At 37.5% G+C, this 26,538-nt stretch overlaps 1 protein-coding gene across 1 annotated transcript in view; it reads left to right on the forward strand.

Annotated features, from left to right (window-relative positions):
* Positions 1-26,538, forward strand: part of LOC120630321 (zinc transporter ZIP11) — a 100,889-nt gene that overhangs the window by 59,336 nt on the left and 15,015 nt on the right. Inside the window, exons 5-6 of the mRNA XM_039899515.1 lie at positions 6,875-6,973; positions 25,793-25,951. Of these exons, the coding sequence (XP_039755449.1) occupies positions 6,875-6,973; positions 25,793-25,951 (258 nt within the window). The remainder of the gene's footprint in view (positions 1-6,874; positions 6,974-25,792; positions 25,952-26,538) is intronic.

A 26,538-nucleotide genomic window follows, 5' to 3' on the forward strand; every position in this document is an offset into this window, starting at 1 on the left:
TAAACGTCCCACTGTCTCCTCTCGTAAGAGGGAGGAGAGCATATACCCACAACGCGGCGCCAATGCGGGTTGGTGGGCTTTACCGATTATTATCACATATTAGTGACTTGGAAATACTTATTTTTGATACTTATTTTTGGTAATGAAAAATTATAATGGAGAAAGAATTTTTGAAATTCGTTCATTCGTTTTTGAGTTACATAATTCTTTACCACCGTGACCCTTTTATAATATTAACGTGTTCGTAACGAAAACACGTTTTAGACATCGCGACTTTTTATTCAAAGAGACAATATCTAACAAAGGTAGCCCAGGAATCAAACCCAGGACCTCGTGATCCGTAGTTGGACATGGTAACTTAAAGAACATCGTGGCATTGTTTTGTATAGTCGCCAGGAATTTAAATGGCATACAACTGATTAGCTACTAAAAGTTGCTTCAGCCACTGCCCCACTTAGCGAGAGAGTTGTTTACATCGTCAAAAGTTATTTATCGTCGATTAATCTCATACAAGAGTGACGTATCATCAGTACGCGATACTAAACGGTGGTTATACTAAGTCAGAAAAGGTCCTTATATAGAAACCCGAGGAGTTACAATCGCTTTCCATTCATGTCTACAACTTGAATTAATTCATATTGGTGTTTTTATATGAACAAGCTATTTAATGAACACAATCGTAAATGACTGTCCGAATGCAAATTCGTTCGCGTACAATTTCTAATACAATATAACTTTTTAACTAATTTTGTTGTACATCTTTCACGCTTGTAAAAAATTAAACGTATAATTAAGTATGATTTTCATGCTCTTTCTTCAAAAACATAGAAATTTCATACAATCTACGAATCCCCATTTCACTTCTTTTGGGGTGAATTTTAGTAGGCGGACAATATTTTAAAATGTATGTTGACGTTATGCTGACGTTAAAGTAATCAGCATAATGTGTTCAACCTAAGAAAACTACGTATCTATTGAAAGTGATTCAAGGTGGAAATTGCCATACATAAGGAGTTTTTTCGAATTTTCGATTTAGCAGCAATTTTTGAGTTTTCAAGAAAACGTAGATATTTAATTGCTTAAATCACATATTACTTCCGAAAAGTTGAAGTACGTGCCGAGAATCGAACTCAGTTCTTCGAAGTGTACGCAGAATCGTTAACCACGAGGCTAAACATCGTTTTCTTTTTTGGTCAACAACATGATAAGGTCAAAAAATTTTCACGTACATCCTTTCAATAGGTTTAAATAATATCTCGCCTCGGTAGGTACGTTAAGTACAAGCGAGTGTATAGTAGGTGTGTGCTCCGCTAGCTTTTTGTGAACTAAATAAGTGGAATGCCAGTGTAGTACCAAGTACCATCGAGTTGGTTGGTACTTTGGTAGCCCCGGTGCGCCACCCGTAGCGGACAGCTTTCACCGGCTCAAAGGTTCCGCGCGCATGTTTATTAAGTTAACCCTTTTAACCAGAATTCCCGAGGCGTCCGTTTACGTAATTAGTACCTACTTACATTCAAGATTTCAATCGTAAACTTATCCATACTTATACTAAAAATGTGAAAGTGTTTCTGTTTGTTTTATTAAGATTTTCTTTTTAAGTAATTTAGCATTATGCATTCTTTTCGTTCCATTATACACATTTTTGAGGCTTCTATCACTTTAATGTACTTGAAAGTTACTTGAATTACTTTATTTATTGATATCTCTTAAGTAGACACTTTTTCGCGAACTTGAAATTTTGCACATACATATTTTGTTTAGAAGGTAATCTACATGAGCAATACTGACAAACATAATATATAGAAGTGTCATTTATTATTTACGAAAAAAAATAAGTGGTACTTTTGCTTGCTGACGAAATGCTTTAAATAGTATTGATAGTTTATTTCTATAAATTATTAAAGCTATTTGGCTTCTGTCAACTAATCGCTTCATCTCCTCCACCAATAATGTAATATCCAAGACCGTGAGTCAAATCAGAACAATTAAAGATAGAGTCAAAATAGAAAGCCGTCGTCTCGTGGGAGTAGTCAGCCGTGGCTGGTTACCACCCTACCGCCAAAGACGAGCCGCTTAACGTTCCGGTACGAGGCCGCATAGACCGATAAGGGGTATGGGTTTAATGTAACTGCCATACACCTAACAGATTAGCTCGTTACCATCTTGTAACTTGTAGTTGGATAAAAAAACCCATATCTCAACGATAAATAAATAATTTTTGGAATACAATTTCAAATAAACTTTAAAGCACATAAACGTGATGCCGAAATGCGTTTACATCTACTGAACAAATTCGAGTACTGAAACAGATTATGTAAATAGTCCAGTACATCATTACGTAACACTGACGATGACCTTTGGAAGGAACAGTTGAGTTTAACGGTGACGGAGGCTGTACACAGTACAGTTAGCCGCATTCCTAGGCCGGCCGGGATGGCAGGTGCAGCGGGGGGAAGCGTCCTCCGTTGGAATGCTGGTGTCTTCCTCCCACTTACTTAATCACTACCAACCGCGTCGCAAGAACCTCACTGCAAGTACTACTTTGTAATCTATTGCCGTGTGTACGAGTAGCCTGCTGTACATCATATTATGTTGTATGATAATTACTGTAAAAGTAATGTGTAGTATTTTCTGCGCCGGAAAATCGATGTACGGTTATTATGAGAATGAGGAATGGTTTATTTTTAATAGAAAATTGTTATGTTTATGCGATACCGTGCCATAGTCAGAACTAAATGCATTATGGGATTTTAAACGAACAACTGACTTCAACGAAGATATACTATTGGTTATAATGCTGTTTACCAAATTATTGCGCGTGACTTACTGTTGTCCTTTGGGGAAATCTGAAGATTTTGTTATGCTCAATCTCTGAAAATTTTCTTTATAGGTTTTCCAAACTTGTTTCTTAACCTTTATCGTACGATAAAGGTTGTAGAATAAGTGAAAAATAAACTAATTCAGCAAGCGTTTTATACTTTTTTTTATTTTATACTAGAATAACCGGTTAACTTTGTACTTCCTAAATAACGGCATCAATTAAAAGTAATCGAAAGTGGAAAAAGATTGTTCGATTCTTCAGCTGTCGGAACTTTTGTTTTTTTCTAGTTTTATTTTCCTTCTTTTAAACAACTGAAAGTTGAGGAAAAATTAAATAGAAATAATATAAATCGGCCTAGCCATTTTCTAGTTTTTAATAGAAAATGGAAAACTAGTACCTTTACTTCATAATCATAGAAGAAGAAAATAGATAAAACAACACATTTATACAGGCGTATCAAATAAAAAATAATAGGTATGTGAACATCGAAGAAACATACCTTCGTACAAGTCACAAACGGATTTAGAATTCAGTAAAAATTGTGCACAGTTTGCTTTTGTTCAGTTCAAATTCTGCAAACTGACTGGTGATAAAAATTTTCTATTAGCTAGCTATCAAATATTGGGAACGGCCGTATACCATTACTCATAACATAGTATGTCGCCTTAAAGGCTGAGAAACAACAATCTCTATATAAAATCACAAACTGTATAATAATTTGACAGGACAGGATCTTCCTTTAGTCCTTGTCATAGTAAGGCAAACATTGTCTTTAAAAAACAATAGAACTTGAGCTCTATTGCTTTTAGAGCAGTTAGCGATATGCAAAGCCACATTGCAATCGGCTTAGTCATTGCATGATTCAATTCAATTATCTAGGCAGATTTTATCGTCCGCTCGGATCACTGAGATGGTGTTGCAAATGCCATAAGTGAGCTTCGAGTCAACGTGGGCGAAGTCTACGTGTTTGGAGTGCCTACACCGTAAACTAAATGTCAATAACATAATTGGTAATTATTTTGTTTGCACTGAGTTGTTATGATAATGTCACAACCACAGAAATAAGAACGTAGAGACACCGTGAACACGACTTATATGTTATCACGACAAGACTAATATGTTATCAATGGTAGTGTTTCTCGAACATTTTATCTCTATGTTCTTAACGTTTACCGTAAAATGGGGAAAATGGGAAATGTTTGTGGGCGAGTGATACGTCGTTTTCACTACTTTTCGACACAATGTAATTCGTGCAATAATGGCTGAATGAGGGTTCTGTATTTTCTTTATTCTGTAATTACGATAAAATCCATAACTGTGCCTCAGTCAGATTAGTTGGTCATTATTTTTTTTATAAAAAAAAGCGGGTAAACAGACACTCGGGTCACCTGATGTTATCTGATTACAGCTGTCTATCATCTGCAGTATCAGAGGAAGCAATGATGCGATGCCGGTTTTTATGCCCTTTTCTATCAGCCCCTCGACCAACCCCAAATCGAAGATTCGAGGGAACACAGTACATATTTGGATGGAATTTTGTAGCAAAATTTGAAAGTGCTAAGCAGGAATGGTTAGAGAACAGTTTGTATCAATTGCAAACAACTTTTCAGAGCACTCTCATTACACTAAACGAGCTTACATCTATCCTGTCTTTGGTGCTCTATGCAAAAACGCACAGGTTCGGGATTTTCTTACCGTCGAAGTACCCGCTTAGTTCACAGAATTTTGTATTTCATTTTAAAAAGGGTAATTTTGTTTTAATCGTTCTGTCGATTGGTTAGACAATTTATTTTTCTTTATATTTGTATAAAAGGTTTTTAGAAATTTGTGTGAGGATCTGATAAAATATATCTGGGAAGTCAAAGAGTGACTGGTATATTCATCAAAAACTTAGGTGAAGCTATATCAGAAGTGGCGGTAGCCCAGCAAGCACCTCTAACTTTTATAAGTTTGTGCATTAAAATATCGCTTGCTTCAATAGTGAAGGAAAATATAGTGATGAAACCTGAGAGTTCTTCATAATGTTCTCGAAGGTGCGTGGTGTCCACGAATCAGCACTGGGCCAGCGTGGTGGATTACGGCCTTAACTCCTTCTCATTTTGGGAGGAGACCCGGTAATGGGTTGATATGATATGATGAAGATAATAATACCAGTATAAATGCAAATACATTCTTGCGAGACATTTCAACGCGATTGATTGCCCCATCTGGAGATCGAAGGGATGGTACATTTTGCGCAAAGGATCAGCTTGGCTGTTCAGTTGCGGAAATGCAATCATGCATCATACTTGACACCACTCCACGCGACGTCTATGTATAAGTGTTATTGTAACATAGTAAAAATATAAATAAAAAAACAGGAGGAATTTTTTGTCATTTTTTTTATAATATTGAGTAAAGTATCCTATTCTTATTACTACTGGTAGATATAATCTGTTGGTTCATCACCAATGTTTTTTGCCATTGCAAAGTTCGCTATGCGCGTCGCGACATCCGGTGAGATTGATTCCCTTCGCTTTCCATTGCAGTGTTGGCCGATTGCCAGTCACATCCAATAGCTTCCTTAATTTGGATCGTGTTCTTCTCGTTTCTGTTTTACTTTTTAAAGCGGATCGCATATAGCTAAATGAGTAGATACGGGTGACGTCATCCTTTCGCCACTTAGCGAATTTTCAGTTTTCGAAGTAAGCCGCGTACGTCACTGTTTTTGTCGCCAAAGACGATAAGGCAACGATACTTTCTCATATTTAAGTAAAATAAATTTTTAACCGCTGCAAGATCCCTTTATCTCCTTAATACTATTGCTAAGTATTGAGAGCGTTCTCTGACAGTTCCAATTTAGAACCAAGCTGCTAACCAGTCATCTTCCTTCAATAATCCCGAATTAAATGTAAGAAAATTTACTGAATAGATATACGGAGGAAGATAGATTAAGAACTCCTTACCGACCGAATATATTACGTATAATTATGCATGTGCTAAAAAAATATAGAGAATGGAAGGCCCAGGTATTCAGATATTCACTATAATACTCACAATGTTCAGGATGGCACTTAGATCTTTCATTAATTAACAGTATTATTGAAGCTAAATACCTAGTTTCTCATATTAAAGTATTCATTTTATAAAAGACATCATTAAAGCCCACCAACCAGCTTTAGAGCAGTGTTGTGGGTCTCTCCTCTATAAACCTGACTTCCCACGGAGTGAAATAAAACAACTAGACTGACTCTAATACTGTATATTAGGCTTCTCTATAATTCATATTACTTGTTACCTTCAAATGACTCTACTACCAGTTCGGAATGCTGTCTTCGGCAGAGAAGACCACTGGCAAGAAACTCTACCGTTGCTCTTTTATTCAATCAATTAAAACAACTTATAAACACAATTACAACATTGTCATATGTAATAACGCTAGGCCCTTTGATACAAGACATATAAGACAGGTCGAACATAACTACTATTATCACTTATAACATCAGGACTTTTGGAACAAGTTGTTTGTATAGAGCAACCTCTGCTACATAAACTGTCGGTATAAAGTTATGCTAGGGCTCCATATATGATACCTAAATAAACCAAAGGATGAGATATACTTATCTGATGCTACATCAGGTACAACCATAGTACCAACAACTTTTAACAACTTATCTCAACTCCATCACCAGTATATACGACTCTTGTTTTGCCACAACAATCTTTCGTTAAGTATGTCGTTTCCATTATAAATCATCTATTCCCAATTTGTAACGTTCTATCCACAATACTTTACTTAATCTTCTATTCTCCATTCATTAATTTAAATCCGTCCTCCCTTTTCTTTGCCGCCAATCTAACTTGTCAAACTCGCGTCTCCCGCCATAGATCCTATATTTTTCTTTGACAGTCTACTAAAGGCCATTATTCTATTTTCAATACACTATCAATGAGTATACATTACAAACTATGATTTGTTGATATATTTAATATAATCATCAGGTTTATCATAGATAAAGTGCTATAATTCCCTATTTCCTAACACATGCTTATAATTGTTTTTTCTTTGTTTAGAAATTTGGCGCTTGGAATCGGTATCCAGAACTTTCCAGAAGGCTTAGCTGTTAGCTTGCCGCTACAGTCCGCAGGATTTTCCGTATGGAGATCATTCTGGTGAGTAGAATTCTATCTTTATTTGTATATTATATTTAAACGAGCAATTCCTGTATATATATATAATTGGAATCTCGGAATCGCCTTCAACGATTTTCATGAAATTTAGTATACAGGGGGTATCGAGGGCGATAAATCGATCTAGCTAGGATTCATTTTTAGAAAATGTCATTTTATTTGTGTTCTTCTGTAATAACCAATTTGGTGCAGACGAAGTTGCACGGGTCAGCTAGTTTCTATTTATTCGTCTAAGACGATAAAAACAGTGGCACATGGATAATTTCAGTGAGTAACTCAAGAAAGCCTTACTTGGGTTTACCAGCGTATTCAGATCTGATACAAACAAACGTTACTAAAGCGGAACATACTTTTGTATTTGTGGAAACATTTCTAGCTTAGTATCAAGATAGAGTAGAGAATGCACTCGAGTCCGCCGCGTCGTTAGGCCGCATGCCAACGGAGCCAGACTAGATGACCCCATTCCTGGCCAGGCTAATTCATTTACATATAACGAGTAACGACTCGCCACGGAGCTCTTCATATCTCGTCAAACCCTCCGATAGTTATTACCTTTCCATACTTTTAATAAAAAAACAAATATTTCTTTATTTAAATAAACCTGTTATATGACACTTTTAAATACACGATAGTGAGGGTGATAACTAATATCTTTAACTTTAAACAAAACCTACGAGGGATTCAAACGCACCGATGCGCATCACAAGCAGCAGCATCTCGTCTATCTATATACCTACAAAAATATACAAATAACGGGTAGAGATAATTATCTCGCGGCGTGCATGCTAGCCCAACTGGATCAAGAAGTTCACAACTAACTTCGCCCGGTGTTTCTGACCCTACATCTGGTCTATAATGCTAAACTATTCGGTCGATGATATAATTAATAACCAATACTGAGCATCGCGTAATTAAAGCAGATACAGGAATTTAATGGAACAGGGAAAAGGCAGTGGCAAGATCGTGGATGATATAACTTATCAAATTGATTGAAACCTAAACCAAAAGCCTCCTCCCATCATACCGCTCTAATGCAGCGAGTTTGCATAAAAAATGAAAAACAGTTTACTGCCACTCTTAGTTTTATATTATTACCAGGTTTTTGATCGGAATCGACAGCTTATAGTGCTATCCGAAGCACGGTTGAAAGGTAAACTCTAGCCTAACTAACAATATCGATTTCTTCGGGACGTTAAAACTAGGTAAAATCACACTTTCTTAAACCGGGTCGGTTTCTTGCCCGTTTTCACTAAGCCTTGGCATCGCCTAAATCGAATGCCTCATATTTAGACGATGTCCATAGAAAAATATATAATAGATATCTCTCTTAGGTAGTAGCTATTGGTGAACGGATATGCTAAGGGATCTCCTTAGATTAGGCGTTTCTTATTTAGGGATTGCCTTGTTCGTCGTTAGTGAAAACGGGCAGAGAATAGTAAAGTGTCACTTAGATCGGTTAGACCAGATGCTATCATTGCTAGACTGGTCGACCCCATTCACGCAACAGATACTCCCATTTGCATAAAAAAACTCCCATACTCCCGTAGTATGGTAATTTGAAGTCTCCCTTAGAATCGTAGATTCATTCGATCCATAGATTAACCGTTAACACTTTTACCGCCTTAACAAGTAGATTTTATCACTCGACTATTTTTACCGACAAGTTGATACGCTTGATAATTGCCTTTGCACGTCATATCGACTCAACAACCGATTTGGCTGAAATGTGTGAGATAAATGAATGTGAGATTTGGGTGTTTTTTATTTATTTTTTATTTCTATAAGTTATCCCTTGACTGTAATCCCACTTGTAAAAGATGATGCAGTCCAAGATGGATTGTTGCTTACCGCAACGGTAACTTGGCGACACGTCCATGTCCGTAAGGCAGTGCTATCTGGTAGCAGTGTATCATCATCATCATTTTATCAACCCATTATCGGCCCACTACGGGGAACGGATCTCCTCCCGCAATGAATAAATAAATAAATATACTACGACAATCCACACACCGCCATCTAGTCCCAACGTAAGCGTAGCTTGTGTTATGGGTACTAAGATAACTGATGAATATTTTTATGAATAATATACGTAAATACTTATAATATACATATAAACACCCAGACACTGAAAAACATTCATGTTCTTCACACAAACATTTTCCAGTTGTGGGAATCGAACCCACGGCCTTGGACTCAGAAAGCAGGCTCGCTGCCCAGTGCGGATTGTTGGACTCCACACGCCTTTGAGTATATTATGAAGGACTCTCAGGCATGCGGGTTTTCTCTCGATGTTTTGTCTTCACCATTGAAGCAAGCGATATTATAATTTCTTAAAACGTACACAACTTAAAAAACTTACGAGGTTCTGGGATTTCAACTCGGCGCTCGGCTATCACTGCTGTGTAGTAGTATTTTTACTTATTTTAAATGAATGATAAATTATTACACATAGTTGCATTAGTATATAAGAGTATTGGTACATACTTCTTCTTTCGGTCAAGTGTACCTACTCTTTTTTCATCCTTCCCTTTTGCCGTCCAACATTCTGATCCATACAACACAACAAGTTTTAAAAATTTCCCCCTTAAGTTTTAGGGGCATTCGTGGGTCTCATATCCGGTTTGTTCGGCTAAGCCTCAGCTCAACGCTTTCTCCTGCCATTTTCCCAGTCTGCTCTGATGAACAGCATACAATAGGCTGTGGCGTGCATAGAGCGTATGCACAGGGTATGCAGATGATATACGAGTTTAAATGGAGAAAATCTCCAGTACAAGCTATAAATACTTAAGCTTTTTATAACTCTTGCAATGCCTATCATTAAGTTTTTTATAACTTGTACTAGAGATTTTCTTCGTTTTATATCATCTGCATACCCTCTATGCACGCCACAGGCACCAGGGTGCCTTCTACTGTATATTTGATGTTAGAGTATCCATCACTAGGAGAACCAGGAAAGGGCTTAAAGGCTTAAAGTGGATCCCTGACGCAATCCCACATTGAATTTGTCAGTAACGCCAGCTTCTGACCGGACGTTCTCGATAAATTTCTTTCACAAGCCTTCCCATATTCCCTTAATTTTCATAGCAGGGCCACAAAACCTTTCTAGGAACTCTAATATACCTTATGTATCATATATTTTTATCCGTAGTCCCACGGATAAAAATATATATTCTAGTCCCACGGGTACGAGAATTTGTATCAGACTTAGCCTCTCCAATTTTTTATATTCCATTCAAATTGTGCCATTAAAAATCGTTAAAGTTCAACCCTAATACAAATTAAACATGCGTAACTTGTGGAAAGAATGTCCAAATTGCCGGAGCGAAAGGTTATATCTGCTAGTGTATGTTGTACGTGCATGCATTGTAAATGTTACCAAATAGGTAAAAGTTGTAAATAGTCGCGTTCCGTGGAATTCTCGGAAAGGCTGGCGCCGCCCGGACGCTCGCAGCGCCTGCGCCCCGGAGCTACGAAGTAAAGCCGTCCTTGGATACGTCATAATGCGATTGATCCTTATTATCCTTATCCTTTCTACCGTACTAAATTTGTAATTGCGAAAGTGTGTTAGTTTCTCCTTCCAGCAGGGCTAGCATGTGATGCCCGGACAGCCAGACAGACAGACAGACAAAAATTTAATAAAAATCTGTTTTGGACTCAGTGTCGATTATAAAGCATCCCCCGGTCAAAATTTTCAAAATATATTAAATGAACAGAAATCTTCCAGTTACAGTTTTATTATAAGTATAGATAGATAGACGTACCAAGCACATGGCCCATGTTAAGAGGAAAACCATCATCTATAAACCGACTTAAATTTTGTAGGGCATGCAAGAAACATGTCCTACAAAGTTTTTTTTTTAATGTACTGCCCTGTGACAGCCAACCAGAGGCGTAGGTGTAAAATCTTACGTTCCTGTTAATACACAGGCAACCACACAAAAGCACTGCATACCAATTTTGCATTGGAATTTTTTCATGTCATGCCATCAGTGGCGTGCATAGAGGATATGCACGGGTATGCAGATGATATAAAATGAAGAAAATCTCCATTAATTGTTATAAAAAACTTAAGGAAAGACATTGTAAGAGTTATAAAAAGTCTACTCTTAAGTATTTATAACTCGTACTGGGTATTTTCATTTTATATCATCTGCATACCCTGTGTATACCCTATATGCACGCCACTGCATGCCATGCACCTGCTTTATGCATACCCTGGTCGAAAACCCTGTGCACGCCACTGCCTAGGGGAATGGATTTTATATCACTGCCATACCCCTAACAGATTAGCCCACTACTTGGCCATCATAAGCACATGGTAAGCCATAAGGAGAGATTTTAGGAAAGAGCTAAGCTGTAATGGCATAAAAGAAAACAATCAGGTTTAGGTGGTACAAAGCTCGCCGGATCATCTAGTCTGAAAAAAAATATTTGCCTTTTTCTAAAGTCTCTCAATTAGTCCGACTTGCTTCATATTTTGAGTAGCTACTTTTTATTGAAGATTTTAATCATATTTTTATTAAATACCTATTGTTCACTTACTACTATTATTTACTTATTGTTGTGAAATGTGTTCACTTAGATTGTTGTTCCCATGCAAACTGTGGAGTTCCCGTCGAGATACTCTAACAATGTAACCAATTTTCCTGTTTCCTTGTTTTTAATTAGTGATAAACAAGTTATTTAATAATTGTAATATTTTATCAATAAAGTATAAATTTTAAGTAATTAGCATGAGCTTCTTAGATTTTCAGTTATTAGTTTTTGAGGGACTTAATCTCAAAATCTCTGATTGAAACTCTAGGATAACCCTCCTTATTCTATAAAACAGTTTTTATGAAAATTTAAATGGAACTTTTAGATACTACATTATCGAACAAGTAGTTTCATCCTGCAGTGTTATTCTGTAATTCGTACTTCATAGGTACCTCTTTTCTCATTCATTCTTTTCTACTTGACTCGTCGGAATCTTTTTCTACGACGATTTTAATTTGGAGGTGCATTTAAATGTATATTATATTTCTTTATTAAATTTATATGTATATTTGATGATACTATCTATGGAAACGAAGAGCCCAGCCTTATTAAAAAAAGAATATTAATTGCTTTAAGGAATTTCGCTCAAGACTGCCTAGTATGAGATTTCGATCGAGTGACAGTTTACTTCTATTTACATGGAATCAAAGAAGCGCCACTTAGTTACAATAACGGGAAACCGTTCTCTCACTAGATGACGCCATTTCGATGCCATATAAATTGTTGTTAACGTTCACGCGGTTGATAAAATAAACGTGAGTGAAAAGTCTTACACTTGGCAGTCAGTTCAATCTATACAGGATGAGCAAGATCAAAATGTTTTGCTTAAGATTAAAAATGTGACCTTTAGTATTTCGCACGGTGAGGTTTATTTCCTACTCTTTTGAAATGAAAACTGCGGTGGCCGGCCGGAATTCGCGCGAGTGGGTCTGCGGCAGTGCTGGGAGCGTCGACCCCGCCACCCTGGAACGTTAATACTCACGTATGAGCCCTCACCTTAAGGGACTACACCGTACAAATTGAATATTAAACGAATACAGCTCAATTTTATCGGTTTAAGTCGATTACGTATGTAAAATGTTGACCTGTGGGACTAGAATTCGAATTACAAATCGTTGGGTTATTTTATAAAGTTTATTTCCAAATTTTAAAGAATATAATATATACGTAATATATATATTACGTAAAGTTTATTTCCAAATTTTAAAGAAAATAATAAAAACACACTTACGTAAAGAAAATCTCTTTTTATTGTTTGTTTTTTTATATTATATCGCACTGGCTTTTATACCTGTTTCACACTATAATGTAATGAAAATATTGTTTAGATTATAAGACATGTTAGAAAAAATGCAGTATAACTATACGCTTTTCAGAAGACGTTTCGTTCTTGCCGTAAAACGGAGTTACATAAATTCTGAACTATGCATATAGACTATCGAAAACAGGAGAAAATGGAAAAGGAATAGAAAACACATTATTTCAGGTAAAATAGAGGAAAAAAGTTGAGTTTTCATCCGCAACACGAAATGCCTTTCAGGTATTGCATGGGAAATCGAATTTGATTTAATGATATATTACACACATTTCCGTAGATAATATGCTCGGACTACGACCTTATCGTTAGTGTTCTTATGTAAGAGTTAGCGTTAGTCACATGCATTAAATACAAGCGTCATATGTGATTTCCTCGTAAAGTTAGCCGTAGTCTTCGTTGCCATGACAACAAATTTCGTTCCTCATCTACTGCTCAGCGTGATCCTCAATCACAATGAGTTCCGCTTCCGCTCACTCGCTCGCTTGTTTCATTTTGCCCTAGTACTTCATATAGAACATGCGTTATGTACCTTCGCTTCGAAAATAGGTAAATCCAACGATTGTCTGTTATCCGTATTGTAAAGCTTGACTCAAAAATGTTGATTAAATTTAAGTACATGAGCTATATCCTACGATGTTCGTTAAAATGTGTTATTTCATTTAATTCTCTACCGCTAGACGAGGGAGTATCTACACCAAACCTACGGCTCTATCAAACATAGAACGCATAACTTTAGAGTAATGTATAATTGTAGGTTTATGGTACAGAATGTAAGGAGTGTGGAATGTCGCTCGGGCAAGAAACGCTGCCCGTCGCGTGTCCCATCCGGGAAAATATTCGCAATCAAACCACTTCTCTCGTTAGCTTTAACCGAAGCTATTTGAGTGTTTTACAAAAAATGTTTCTTGGAGTGCAGTATATTATTGAACGAAGGGTGGTTTTAAGCCTTCGACGCAAAATCGGTGGGGTGTTATAAATTGCCCCGTTTGTGTGTGTGTGTCTCCGCCCGACTGTCTTTGGCATTGTAGCTCCCGAACGGATGAACCGATTTTGATGTTGTTTTTTTTGTTTGAAAGGTGAACTAGTCGGGAATGTTCTTAGCTACGTTTGTTTAAAATTGGTTGGCGGATTACATATGTTTTCACAACTCCCTCAATATGTTTATCAACTGATTGATTAATAAAATCCAGATCTTTACAAATTATTCTTTATTTAGCTTGTAGTAGGCGCATTAGGTGTCGGGGTTTTTTTTTATAGTAACAATTGATAGATCACGCAGATGACCAGAGCAATACTTATACGCCCTTCCTTGCATGCCCTGCATGCACATCGTCCAAGTATCGGGCTGTATATGGATACAGCTTGATGGCAAGCTGAGACATAGGTCTTAATATCCTCATGTGCCTGTTATTACACCAGCAACCATTGCCCTTCAGACCGGACCATAGGTAGACCATACTGCGTGGCGGTAGAAATGAGCATGGTGGGAGTACGATTACTACTTCCCCGAACGAGCTCTGTCAATCAAATGTTTGCGATCAAACTGCATTTCTCTTTATACTTAACCCAAGTTAGCTTTTTTAAAAGTTGTTAAGTACTTGAATATCATTATTTTAGCAATTATATATGCTTCGTCCTCGTTTGATTTGAGTCATCCTTAAATGATAGACAGAGATATTCAAAATTTATTTAGAACTTTTAAAGAGAAACTGTTTCATCATAAATTATTCTGGCGATATTTTGATCGTTTAAGTTTAAACATCAGGAGTTCTAAAAGGAATCTTTTTCCATTTTTCGCCACATTTTTCATCGATGCTCCGGTCCTATTGGTCGTAGCGTGATGGTATATAACCTATATCCTTGCTCGATAAATCGCGCGTTTAACGAAACAAACTTATCAGCTTTATAATATTAAAATAGATAGGTAATATTCTTATACTAATCACTTCTACTATTCTCTTAAAACAAAGCTAGCTGAGCAATTTTTAGTAGTTGAAGTACAATGCATTATTGCAGCTCTGTTATGCGAAATGCAAGTCAGGAATGCCGTTAGAACGGGAAGCGTCGCCGTCTCGCCTACGGTGGTTCTCATCCGGAAAAATATTTGCATTGCAATAAGAAAGCAATATAATAAATTGTTAACGGATTTTATCGAGTAGCATGCTTACATTATTGTCTAAACTGTTATTGTTTGTAACGCTCTAGAGCAAAAAAATATTTATTTATAAAAAGCGTATTCTTTACACACACACGCGAACATGTGCTGCTCAACACGTACTGCTGCCCATGTAAAGCAAACTAGATTAGGGAATTTTATGTTTTTCCATGACTATAAGTAGCCCTTGTTACACTCCGTCATTTCAACTTACTGTATGTAAAAATCAAGTCAATTGGCTGCTTAGGGCATGAAGGACGGACCAACAAAAACACTTCCGCATTTATAATATTCGTTAGGATAATCATACGAATCTGAAAGATCTTCAGCATAACTCAACTAGCGTTGATATTCTACCGTTTTCAGAGTTTCGCTAAAACTGATACCGACTAAGACACCGCAAGGTATCTTTGCATCACCTTAGTCTCATACAAACAATGACACAATGTCAATCATATATATTTTTAATTATTTCTTGAATACCATTTATATATTAAACAAGAATTACATTTGTTAAAATGTAATTCTTGTATTTATTAATTAATCAGAAAAACATTTGGTGTACTCGTATATCAAAGGTTTAATTATTTACCCACTTTAAAAAAATACTGTAACACTTGGTATTTCTTAACGTCCATGTTTCCTAACTCGAACTAGATACTTTATAAGCACTTTCCATCTTAGACAGCATCTTTGAAAGTGTCTTCAAGCATAATCTAAACGTATATTCAAATAATAAAAAACAACTTGTAACGATAAGCCACTGAGTTAACGTCTCAACTATTGTTGTGAAAGTTACGAAACGTCACCTTGTGCTGTATTGAAGTCTGGTCAACGAGTGTTGGAATCAGGGTCTCTGAAAATTATTTTCTATGTTTGTTTGGTGTGGAGTATAAGAATTGAAGAAATTATAAATTACACCATACAGATTCTCCTGCTTTTCGCGGAGTATAGCAAATTAAGCTTAATTTTGATGATATTTTAAGAAATCAGTAATAATACGAATAAACAAGGAAGTAAAGGTACCAAATCTGGATGTCAGTATAAATATTTTCGCACTCAACAAAAATATTGATCGTTGTTGTTTTTCCTTTTACTAATAATTTAATATAATTTCTATGAATTGTTAAGGAGATAATACGACATAGGTACCGAACCGCAACCACGTCGTAATCTAATGAGTGTTTTTTTTTTTCATATGATAGTCTATTAAGAAATAATATACGTTGGCTTATTTTGGGTTTGAAATCCTAAAAGCACTTTTTAGTTTTTCAGCTTCAGCCACGTACAAATATTATTTGTCCGGAACTTTATATTGAGATCATACTAAATCAACCACAATTCGTTGATATTGAATTTTAAAAGTGATCCGATTGCGTATGTTTTCCCGTAGGGGCATGGGAGGCGGGTTGGCGGCACTTCTTGTCCGAACGGCATTCCTAACTCCTTGCATTCCGCGTCACAGACTTACAGTATTCTACATACTATTAAACTGATGATGTATGTTTTAATAACAACATCTTTATTTTTCCAAATATGTTTTCTATTATAGAGGCTGAAAAAGTTAAGATACTGAAATTTTACTTAGTAGCAAGCTAAACAATGGATACAGTATATAATGAAAGGTTTTGATGTATTCACTATTCAGGTAGGTATGTCGTCTACTCTAGTCTAAGATGGGAAATAAATAATCTATCCTGGAAGCCTAAATGTTTCTTAAGTTGGTGAGATAATAAATTTGTTTTAATACGGAGGTTGAAAATGTTATAGAAACTACAGCTTTACATACTGAAGATTTAAAGCTTAATAAAGCATACAGTATAAAGTAAAAACTTAGCTTAGTCATAGGATGGGCGCCTACTCTGATCTCTGTTCACGAAATTACAAAGACAATAAATCTTGGAAGCTGTGTTACATTAAGAGTTTGTGTGAAAATGCATGAGTTTTTTTACTTTACTTCAATTTCGCCCTTAACTGCAATCTCACTTGGTGATAAGTGATGATGTTGTCTAATGTGGTAACGGGCTAAACTGATAGAGGGTATGGCAGTAATATTATATCAACCGGTTTCTACGCGACATCGTACCGGAGCTGCTCGATTTGTCGATAGGGTTATAACTAGCCACGGCAGAAGCCTCTTACCGGACCAGACAGAGAAAATTCAGAAATTATAAATTTCCAAATTGCCCCTGTCAGGGATTGAACCCGAGACCTCATACTAAAAACAGCAACGCTCACCGCTGCGCCAGAGAGGTCGTCAACACATCTGAAACACTAAATCGGAACCTTTCAGGGCCCGTCATAAATACACAATGCTTGTGTTAGCCAAATATTAACTGATGATCGCAAGTCGCTACATAGGTATATAAGTTTAGTCTCATGCGAAGACTGGAGTACGAAATTCAAGAACTGAGGAATGCAGTCCCGGTAAGGAATGCCGCTATGTCGCTCGTCGTGAGTCTTATGTGGGAAAATACAACTGCCGTAATATTCTAATCTCAATGCTAGTATCATATCTCGTGAATTCTTTAAGTTAAATTATACTGTACCTACTTTTATTTTCCTAAAATACGTGGGGAGAGGCATTGTTGAATTACTGGTACTTAATTGTATTACTGGTTGATAATGGCTCTTTGTTTTTATTTTATTTCACTATTTGAATGGCCTTCATAGCTCCCTCTATATTAAAGACCATGTGGTTTTAATCTCTACGTACTGCAACCCCATGAGTAAAAATTACATTTTATTAATCAATACCCCATGTTTAGTTAGGTTATGATACAAAATTCGTAGAATTCATCATCGTCATCATGAACCTTTTACCGGCCCACTACAAGGCACACGTCTCCTTCCACAATGAGAAGGGTTAAGGCCGTAGTCCGCCACGCTGGCCTAGTGCGAATTGGTGGACTACAGTCGTCTATGACGACATTAAGGAGAACTCTCAGGCTTACAGGTTTTCTCACGATGTTTTCTTCCTCCGTTGAAGCAAGTGATAGTTTACTTTCTTAAAACGCACATAACTTAGAAAAGCAAAGACAGGTACGTGCGTGCTGGGATGCGAATTCGGCCCCCCCGAAAGTGAAACCGAAACTCTTACCACTAAGCTATCACAGAAATACACACAATTACAATTACAGTATTAGTAATTGTCTTATTAACTGGTTATATATGACCTGGCCTATACAATTTAATTATAAGGGCGAACTTAACAATTCATACTCTGAAATAACATGTGATTATTTTAAATTTTATACAACTTTAATGACACCAATATTTAAGATCTGCTTGTCGATCATTGGACCACGCAGACACGATAAAACCGCTTTGATTAATGTACCAAATTAATCATTGAGGAAAATCTGCTAAACCGGACTAGCCTATTGCCTCTTAAATTTCCGTAATAAGTTACATGTTATTTAATATCATTTAAAATGCATTAGCAGTGAAATATTTATTTTGTTAAAAATATAAATATTGACTGGCTGGCGACGATATAGTAATAACCAGGATTATAATCAATATACCGCTGCAGTAGGGCAAACAGTTACTACTGTCTAGTCGTCGTTGCTAACGATATGACACTTTAGCGCCTCTTCAATTTCCGTAATAAGTTACATGTTACTTAGTATCGTTTAAAATGCATTAGCAGGGTACTATTTATTCGTTAAAAATATAAATATTGACTGGCTGGTGACGATATAGTAATAACCAGGATTATAATATACCGCTGCAGTACGGTAGGATCCAGTTAATATTGTCACGTTGTTAATAACGATATGACACTATATCGCCTCTTAAATTTTCGTAATAAATTACATGTTATTTTGTATCGTTTAAAATACATAAGCTGGGAAATATTTGTTTTGTTAAAAATATTTATATTGACTTGCTGGCGACGGTATGGTAATAATCAATGAACCGCTGCAGTAGGGTAGGAACCAGTTGCTACTTCACGTCGTTGCAAACTATATGCCACTAGTGTATAGATACTCTGTGGTAATTCTATTACTTTTTAGCCAAACCTAAAAACAATTTTCGTAGTTAAATAGTGAACCTACCTTACCTGAATTGATCCTGCTGGCAACCGGCATAGTTGTCGTACTACTTGATCCATTTTACTCACAGATTCAGAGAGCGTCACTATAAAAAGACCGACGAAGCTCCCACTGCGCAATTATCGAATTAAACAAACTACACAAGACAGTATATAAAGACAATCTTATATATTATATAATATTATAAGTTGGATGTATTTACACTAAGGCCGGATTTCACCGTTGAAACATAACGCGATCAGTTCAACTCACCTAATATAATTGCCACAATTGTCAAAGTTGCTTCTCTTAGCTTCACAATGAATATAAATTCTACATAAAAGCTTTCGGCCATTTAAAATACTGAGAACTAAATTATGAACCAGTTCTTTGCTACTCAGAATAAATGGAACCATAATGCTTCAAAACGTATCTTTCACCACCTTAAAGGTCGCACGTTCCTAGAGATCAAAATCAAGTGAATATCATTTATGTTTGATTAAACTATGTCATGATTTGCAGCTATCATTTATTTTGTTTGTAAAATATTAAAAGGTAAAAAGCAGTACAAGAACTTGGCACACGCCTAATTAACATTTTAGATTTTAAAAAATATAAATTTTATCAACACGCTTGGAGATTGTCAAAAAATCTACCTCATTTGCCACCAAATAAAATGGTGGCTCAGCGCTGTAGTGATACGAGCCCTTTACGTGGCTTTGACGCGCCCTCAGATTGCCACCGGAGACAGACACCCTGGTTTTATCGCCTACATCCAGGCCTGCAAAGGATTTATACGAATTTTTAGGAGCCAATTTCAGAGCAAATCTCAGAGCTTCTTTAACTTTTCATTGGCAGTTACTTTCTCTATTGGATGTTTAGTGATTTTAATGTTTTCAATGGTCATTAGGTTTCCAAATCTACGAAATGTCTGGCTTTTACTTGTTAAAAGTGTTATTAGTTATGCTATAATAATATTGGTATAATTGCTATAATAATTAATTCATTTAAATCAAAATGCACTTATTAATAAATGCCTAACATAGCGAATAAGTAGTTCTGATTATTCCGAGGTGTCAGTGCCAATAAGTGGAATGTTCTTTTATTAAGGCATGAAGTTTGTTAGTTTTTTTGTTTGATTATGACATAATCAAATTAGGCGGCGGTGCGGTGTGTTGATACATTGTTGTAGACAATGCGTCTAGTGAACTTTTCTCACCGCAAGCGCATGTGACTCACACTGACATAGCAAACATAGCTTTGCAACATATACTTACAACTTGACCGTTTCCATTTTCTAATTCGATCAGTCTTCTTAGATCTATATATTTCCGGTTTATCTGTATCCATTTCAAACTTTAAAATGTGCATGTTTAATACCTTTGAGTTAGTACCTTTTGTTCCCGGTTGTTAAATTAATCTATGAGTTCACCTATTAGTTTAAAGAATGTTGTTGCCGACATTGCACGGTGCATTGAAATGTGACTATGCAGTTTGAGTAGGTAGGTATGTAAAGAATATGGAGGTGATCGATCAGACCAATAGAGCTTCGTCGATAGCGTTGCGACCGTAGTGATTGCTCGAAGCGTGTCGAGAGGTCGTGGTCGGCACGAGCGACTGTTTGGTCAGCCGCGAAGTGGACCCGAGAAAGTCATCGTATGTTGAAATTTGAGTGTTGCGTGAGTGTGATGTGCGATGTGTCGTTGCGGTGCCTCCGAGTCTGGCGCTGCGCGGCACGGCAAGCACGCGGCGGCGCGCTGTCTGCGCGCGCGCTCTTCCGGGCCGCACCCGTCCGACCAGTCGCTGCGCACCGCCCGCTGCCCGCCTCCGGCGATCGGCCTTCAGAGTTAAATAATTAAATCGAGCGAGCGGCACCGCGGAGGCACCGAGCGCCCTCGCTGCGGGCCCCGAAGAAGCGGTTGCTGCCAGCCTTGATGGCGCTGTTCTGCGCAATCGCAGCCGGTTTACGGTGCGCATATTCTCGCATTGACGCCTAATCTTCTCGAATGTTGCTCTAGACTGCTCGATTGCCTTGTCACTGTTTAGCATGTGAAACAAACAAATAAGTAGGTAACTCGTTAGCATGTTCGACTACGGAGCACGAGTTCCTGGGCCAAATGCCGGATCGGATCGAAAGTATTGGCTTTGTCTGTCCAGAAATTCTTAGTAGGTACTATGATAAGCATGTGATACTTATAGTTCGCTTTAAATCCATCTTCCCAATGAACGAGATAGTTACAGGCTGCCTGTCTCATTCCTGGCTTACCAGTGAGATGTTATTAGACTGGTGTCACATCCTCCGTGAACTTCATAATCATCATGAAGTGCTCTAATGCCTATTTCTATTTCATGACGCTTCAAATAAGAGACCAATACCCAATAGGTAACTGGAGAACATCAAAAGCAAACTAAAATTTAAATTTCATACGCCGAAAACGACTCAACTATATGAGTTCAAAATTGTTAGACTACACGGCAAATTGGAACTTTAAACAAATATAAACAACTCGTAAAGTTTTATTTAAATTGAACATAGTTATTGAGTGACGGGCATCCTGTTTTATGGGTTGTCGGCAACTCAACAGTCGTCAGATTCTGCGAATCAGTGGATATTGTCGCAAATTGCCGCTTTCGCCTCCCGCTGAATAATGCATGCGACAGCATAACATCACGTCGCGCACCCAAAGCGCGCCTTCGTTCGTCGCCTTGCTCCCGCTTCCGCGCCCGCCTCTGGCGAACAAACTTGTTTCCCCTTTACATGCCTCCTAACACACTAACATATTGTTGCTAACATGAACTAAAACTTGTCTTTTTTTCTTGTTATCCAATATACTTTCAAATGAGCTACTTTTGTTGTACCTGTCCCTAGTTCGACCCCCTATGCGCTATGGTGAAGCTACCGAAGGGTCGTTATCCTTAAAATAATAATATCATTTATTCAGGTTGAAAATAATGGATACAATATTTTCATGAATGCCCTAACCTCTGCGCAAGGAAACCTATGTTTCATCAAATCTATCTATTATAAAAATAAAAAATATCCCCGGTTATCTATCCCCAGTTTGTGCTAACATAGTTATCATGTTATACTCTACTAAACTAACTCTATTGCGGATGTTAAAATTATACTTACCACCAAAGGGTAATCCAAACCAATTCACGCACCAAGATTCCCATCCCCAGTTTTTACTGGTTGGTAAAATAGCTATCCGGTTCTATTTCGAATGATATAATTAGTCATAGTGCGGTGGCGCAAGGATTATATCCACAACAACCCTAGAACTAAGATCTCTATTCCGTATGATAAAATAATACTTTAGTGGGCACCAAAGGGTGGTTATGCAAAACAACTCAAAGCGAGATCCACAGTTGTTACTTGCTGTTATCATAGTTGCCATTTATTAACCAGCACCGCGCAGGTACACTTCCAAATGAACTACTTTTATTATTTCTTTTCTCTACTCTTAATGGTAAAACTAGCCAAACTTGGCCACTTAATGAAATTTTTCAACAACATTCCTCGAGTCAAACTATCTAATCCCAATTTTAACATGTTTTCCCAACGCCGCATACACTTTCAAATGAGCTGCTTTTGTTTGTTCTGTAACTCAGTCCTCGGAATGGTAGAACACAATAATCCCCAAATCAATCCCCACTATTAATCCCCTTTTGTGAATTGTTGCTAATACGTATAGTTATCATGTTTTACCCAAATCGAAGACACTTTTAAATCAAATACTTGTTCTACGTGTAAATAACTCTACTCGGGTGGCCCGGTTTATTCACGAACATTAACGAACGGCGACATCTAACTCTAGGGGGCGTAAAATTTTAACAAGCCATGTAAGGTATTATTAACTTTTCTTTTCCGCACCATACCTTTTATAACTGGTGAAACCCAACAATCAGGTTTAAGTCTTAATGCCGTCTGGATGATGCTTTTGATTAACCGTATTTTTAGTTATCCCTACTACAGCACTATCTTTTGCTAGCCGTTCTCATATTGTTTGTAAATAGGACGATGTGCAATATGAATTATCAAATGGCATGCTCCTTGCAATAACATAGTATGGATACCCGAAATGTTTACTCAAAATCGGCTTTGTTTATTTGTTACTAGTTTCTTCTTCGTCTTCCTAGTTTAAACTGGACGTGAAACCCTATTTAGTCACCATATGTTTGAGAATCGGAGTTAGGAATTTAGCGTTATCCTTTTCCGTGTATTCGAGAGGAAGTAATACAATCCGTCCCGCTTATTATCACTAATATGTTGAAATAATCCACATATTAGATGATTGGTGGACTACACACGTCTTTGAGAACATTATGGAGAACTTTCAGGTATGCAGGTTTCCTCACAATGTTTTCCTTCACCGTTAAAGAAAGTGATATTTCAATTGCTTTAAACGTGATAGAGGTGTGTGCTGGAATTCGAACTCGCCTCCCCCGAAAACGAAGTCGAAGTACTACCCACGGGGCTATCACCGATTCCAGCGGTTGATGTATGTCTAAGAATCTCCTTAGAATAGGCGTTATTTATTTAGGCATTAACTTGTTCGTCGTTAGTGAAAACGGGCATAAATTATTCGTTAGGAAAAAAAAGAGTCTCAGGGCTAATGGTCCCGAGTGATGATGAGCCGCCATCGGTGGTTAGATTGGCGTGGCTCGACGATGGCGGCGGTTCCCACAACGCTGCTCGTCGACCAGTTCGTCGGAATGTGGTCGCGGCACCGGCCCGCACTTTCACCAAAACAATTCGTTGGCGGCCTCTTTCGCGACCGCGTGCACACCCCGCACCACCCGCGCCAACCCCCCCTTAACCACCCGGACACGTGAAAATTAACCTATCCCATTTTCATACTGCAGTAGACTTGCCTACTGCAATAACGAGAACAAAACATCTTAAAATCCCGATGATATATGAACCTTTTTAAAAGAACATGTAACATGAACTAGAGGAAATAGTTGTATGAATTAACGAATACACTTTTATTTTACACCAAACAGAAAATTTATAAAAAAAACCAAAATTACTTAAACTACTTTTAACTGCGATAATAACTTGCGATCGCTTTTACCACCAATAAGAAAATTCAATTGGTTTATATCTACATTTTTAATACTTGCTTCTTGTCTACGCGGAAAGAAGAATACATTAGGTATGTAGGCACTACACCGCACCAGTTGGTAATCAAACAAAATTCCCATTTACCATTAAAATCTATACAGTGCAGTTTACTATTTCTTCAATTCTTTGTACTCTCTACACGTTTCGCTCCGTCACCAAAAATGAGGCGCTCACAGTGTTAAATGATAAATGAATCTTAGAATATCAATATATTCTTTGTAAAGATAATCTAATTGTTCACTGTATATCATGAAATTCAGCTAAGTAACGCCTAATTCCCAACACCACTATTTTTGTACAATATAGGAACTCGACTTCACTTTCGGTAGGCCGAATCCGAATCCTAGCACGCACTTCTAACTTTTCTTAGTTATGTGCGTTTTAAGTAATAAAAATATCACTTGCTTCAACTGTGAAGGAAAACATCGTGAGGAAACCTCCATAATGTTCTCAAAGGTGCGTGGAGTCCACCAATCCGCACTGGGCCAACGTGGTGGAGGGGAGAAGACCCATGCTCTGTAGTGGGCCCGTAATGTGTTGATGTGATGATGATGATAAAGCAATACCGTTGCGAAAAAATGCATCGTTCCTGGCTCATTTATTAAAAAGTTATCAGTATTTGTTTTTGTGTGTGCAATAAAGAATTTAATAATAATAATATTTTGTTCCTTAAATAATTTCCCACGAAACGAAAGACCAAAATGGTAAACTCATAATCCATTGGTAGTCGAGTAAAAGAAATTTTACTCGAATTTGAGAAAAGACGCCGCGAGCACAGCAGGTAATAAAACAAGGTATTTTATTCACAAAACCAACGTTAAACAATCGTCATTGTTAAGTCCTATCATGTGCCACACTAATGGTAAAACCCCGAGGAAATAACTCGTCTTTATTATACCAATCCTTTCTGTTGGTAAATCTTATGCTATGTTAGTAAGAGCTTGAATTTGACACAGCTTCACAACACCACGTATATACCGAATCATTTAAACCATGATTTTGCCCTAGAAAAACCTAATCCATAACCGTTACCATCTCGTATATCATCATATCATCTAAACGAAAAAAAAAGTAAACGAACTAGTCATCGTTGTCATCATTGGGCTGTCAACTTCCTAAATGTAGCCTCCTTTCATAGGAATTAGAGTATTAGATCTTAAGACTAGAGGTCTTAAGATCTAATACTCGGTAAGTTGCTCTAATGCGTGTTCTCGAGCTTTCACGATAACAATAATTATTATAAGATAGTGATTATAACTAGAATCGGGCATCTAACCTGGTCGCAAAAGCATGGGATTGCTAAAATTTTTTAACCCCGGTAAGTTGGTACCTACTGAGAATTATTCAACAGGAAAACCCAATACCGACCCATTCTTGACCGATTCGAGGGTTGAAGCAGGACCCTGTGAAATCGAGAATCCATACTCGAATATACTAGCTATACTAGAACAAAGGTTACAAATGCAAAAAAAAACATCAAAGTTAGGTTCAGATTATATTGAGTTATAGGTTAAGGTTGACAAAACACGGCAGAATATTGCGATGTTATCCCACGTTTATTAATAAGTCCTTACATAGCTATATTTTTTAAAATACACAACACTCAACAATCTGTGTTTGTCCCTAGGTACGGTCAGTTATCGGGCATGGTGGAGCCAGTTTTCGGCGTGTTGGGAGCGGTGGCGGTAGCGGCCGCCCAGCCCGCTCTACCATACGCGCTGGCATTCGCGGCAGGCGCCATGATTTATGTCGTAGCAGATGACATCATACCGGAGGCTAATGCATCGTAAGTGTTCATTATACTACTGAAACCGTTTCTTATGCCTCCAAATTAATCATTTCTAATCATCCGAATTAATAGCTGATTCCTGGTCACAGTCCTACTCAGTCAGTCTCCCTCGTCACAGAGAGAGCTAGAGGTTAAACTAACCACGCAATTGCCTTCTCTGCGGTCGTTGTGTTCTCGTCGTAAAGAGGTTGTACTAACTAAGAGCTAGCCTTGGCTGTGGGCAGCATGGTCTGTCTCGTAGCAGATCACATCATACCAGAAGCTAATGCATCGAAAGTGGGTCAAATCAATTAAACCATTTCCAATGTTAACGAAATCACCATCTAAGCAGTAAGCCTTCGCTACGGGCGTCATGAACTTCGTCGTAGCCGGTGATATTGTACTAATAAAACCATTTCCACCGTAATTAATGACCCACTCCTAGGTGCAGTCCTCCGCTCATATGAGAGGGCCATAGAGGTTATACTCACTACGCACTTGCCTTCTCTGGGTTTGTCATGTCCGATGTCGTAGAACACGACCATCATACCAGAGGCGAATGCATCCTAAGTGTTCATCATACTATACAAACCAAACAAATGTCA

This window comes from Pararge aegeria, chromosome 16 (assembly GCF_905163445.1).
Source record: "Pararge aegeria chromosome 16, ilParAegt1.1, whole genome shotgun sequence".
Classification (NCBI taxonomy): Eukaryota; Metazoa; Arthropoda; class Insecta; order Lepidoptera; family Nymphalidae; genus Pararge; species Pararge aegeria.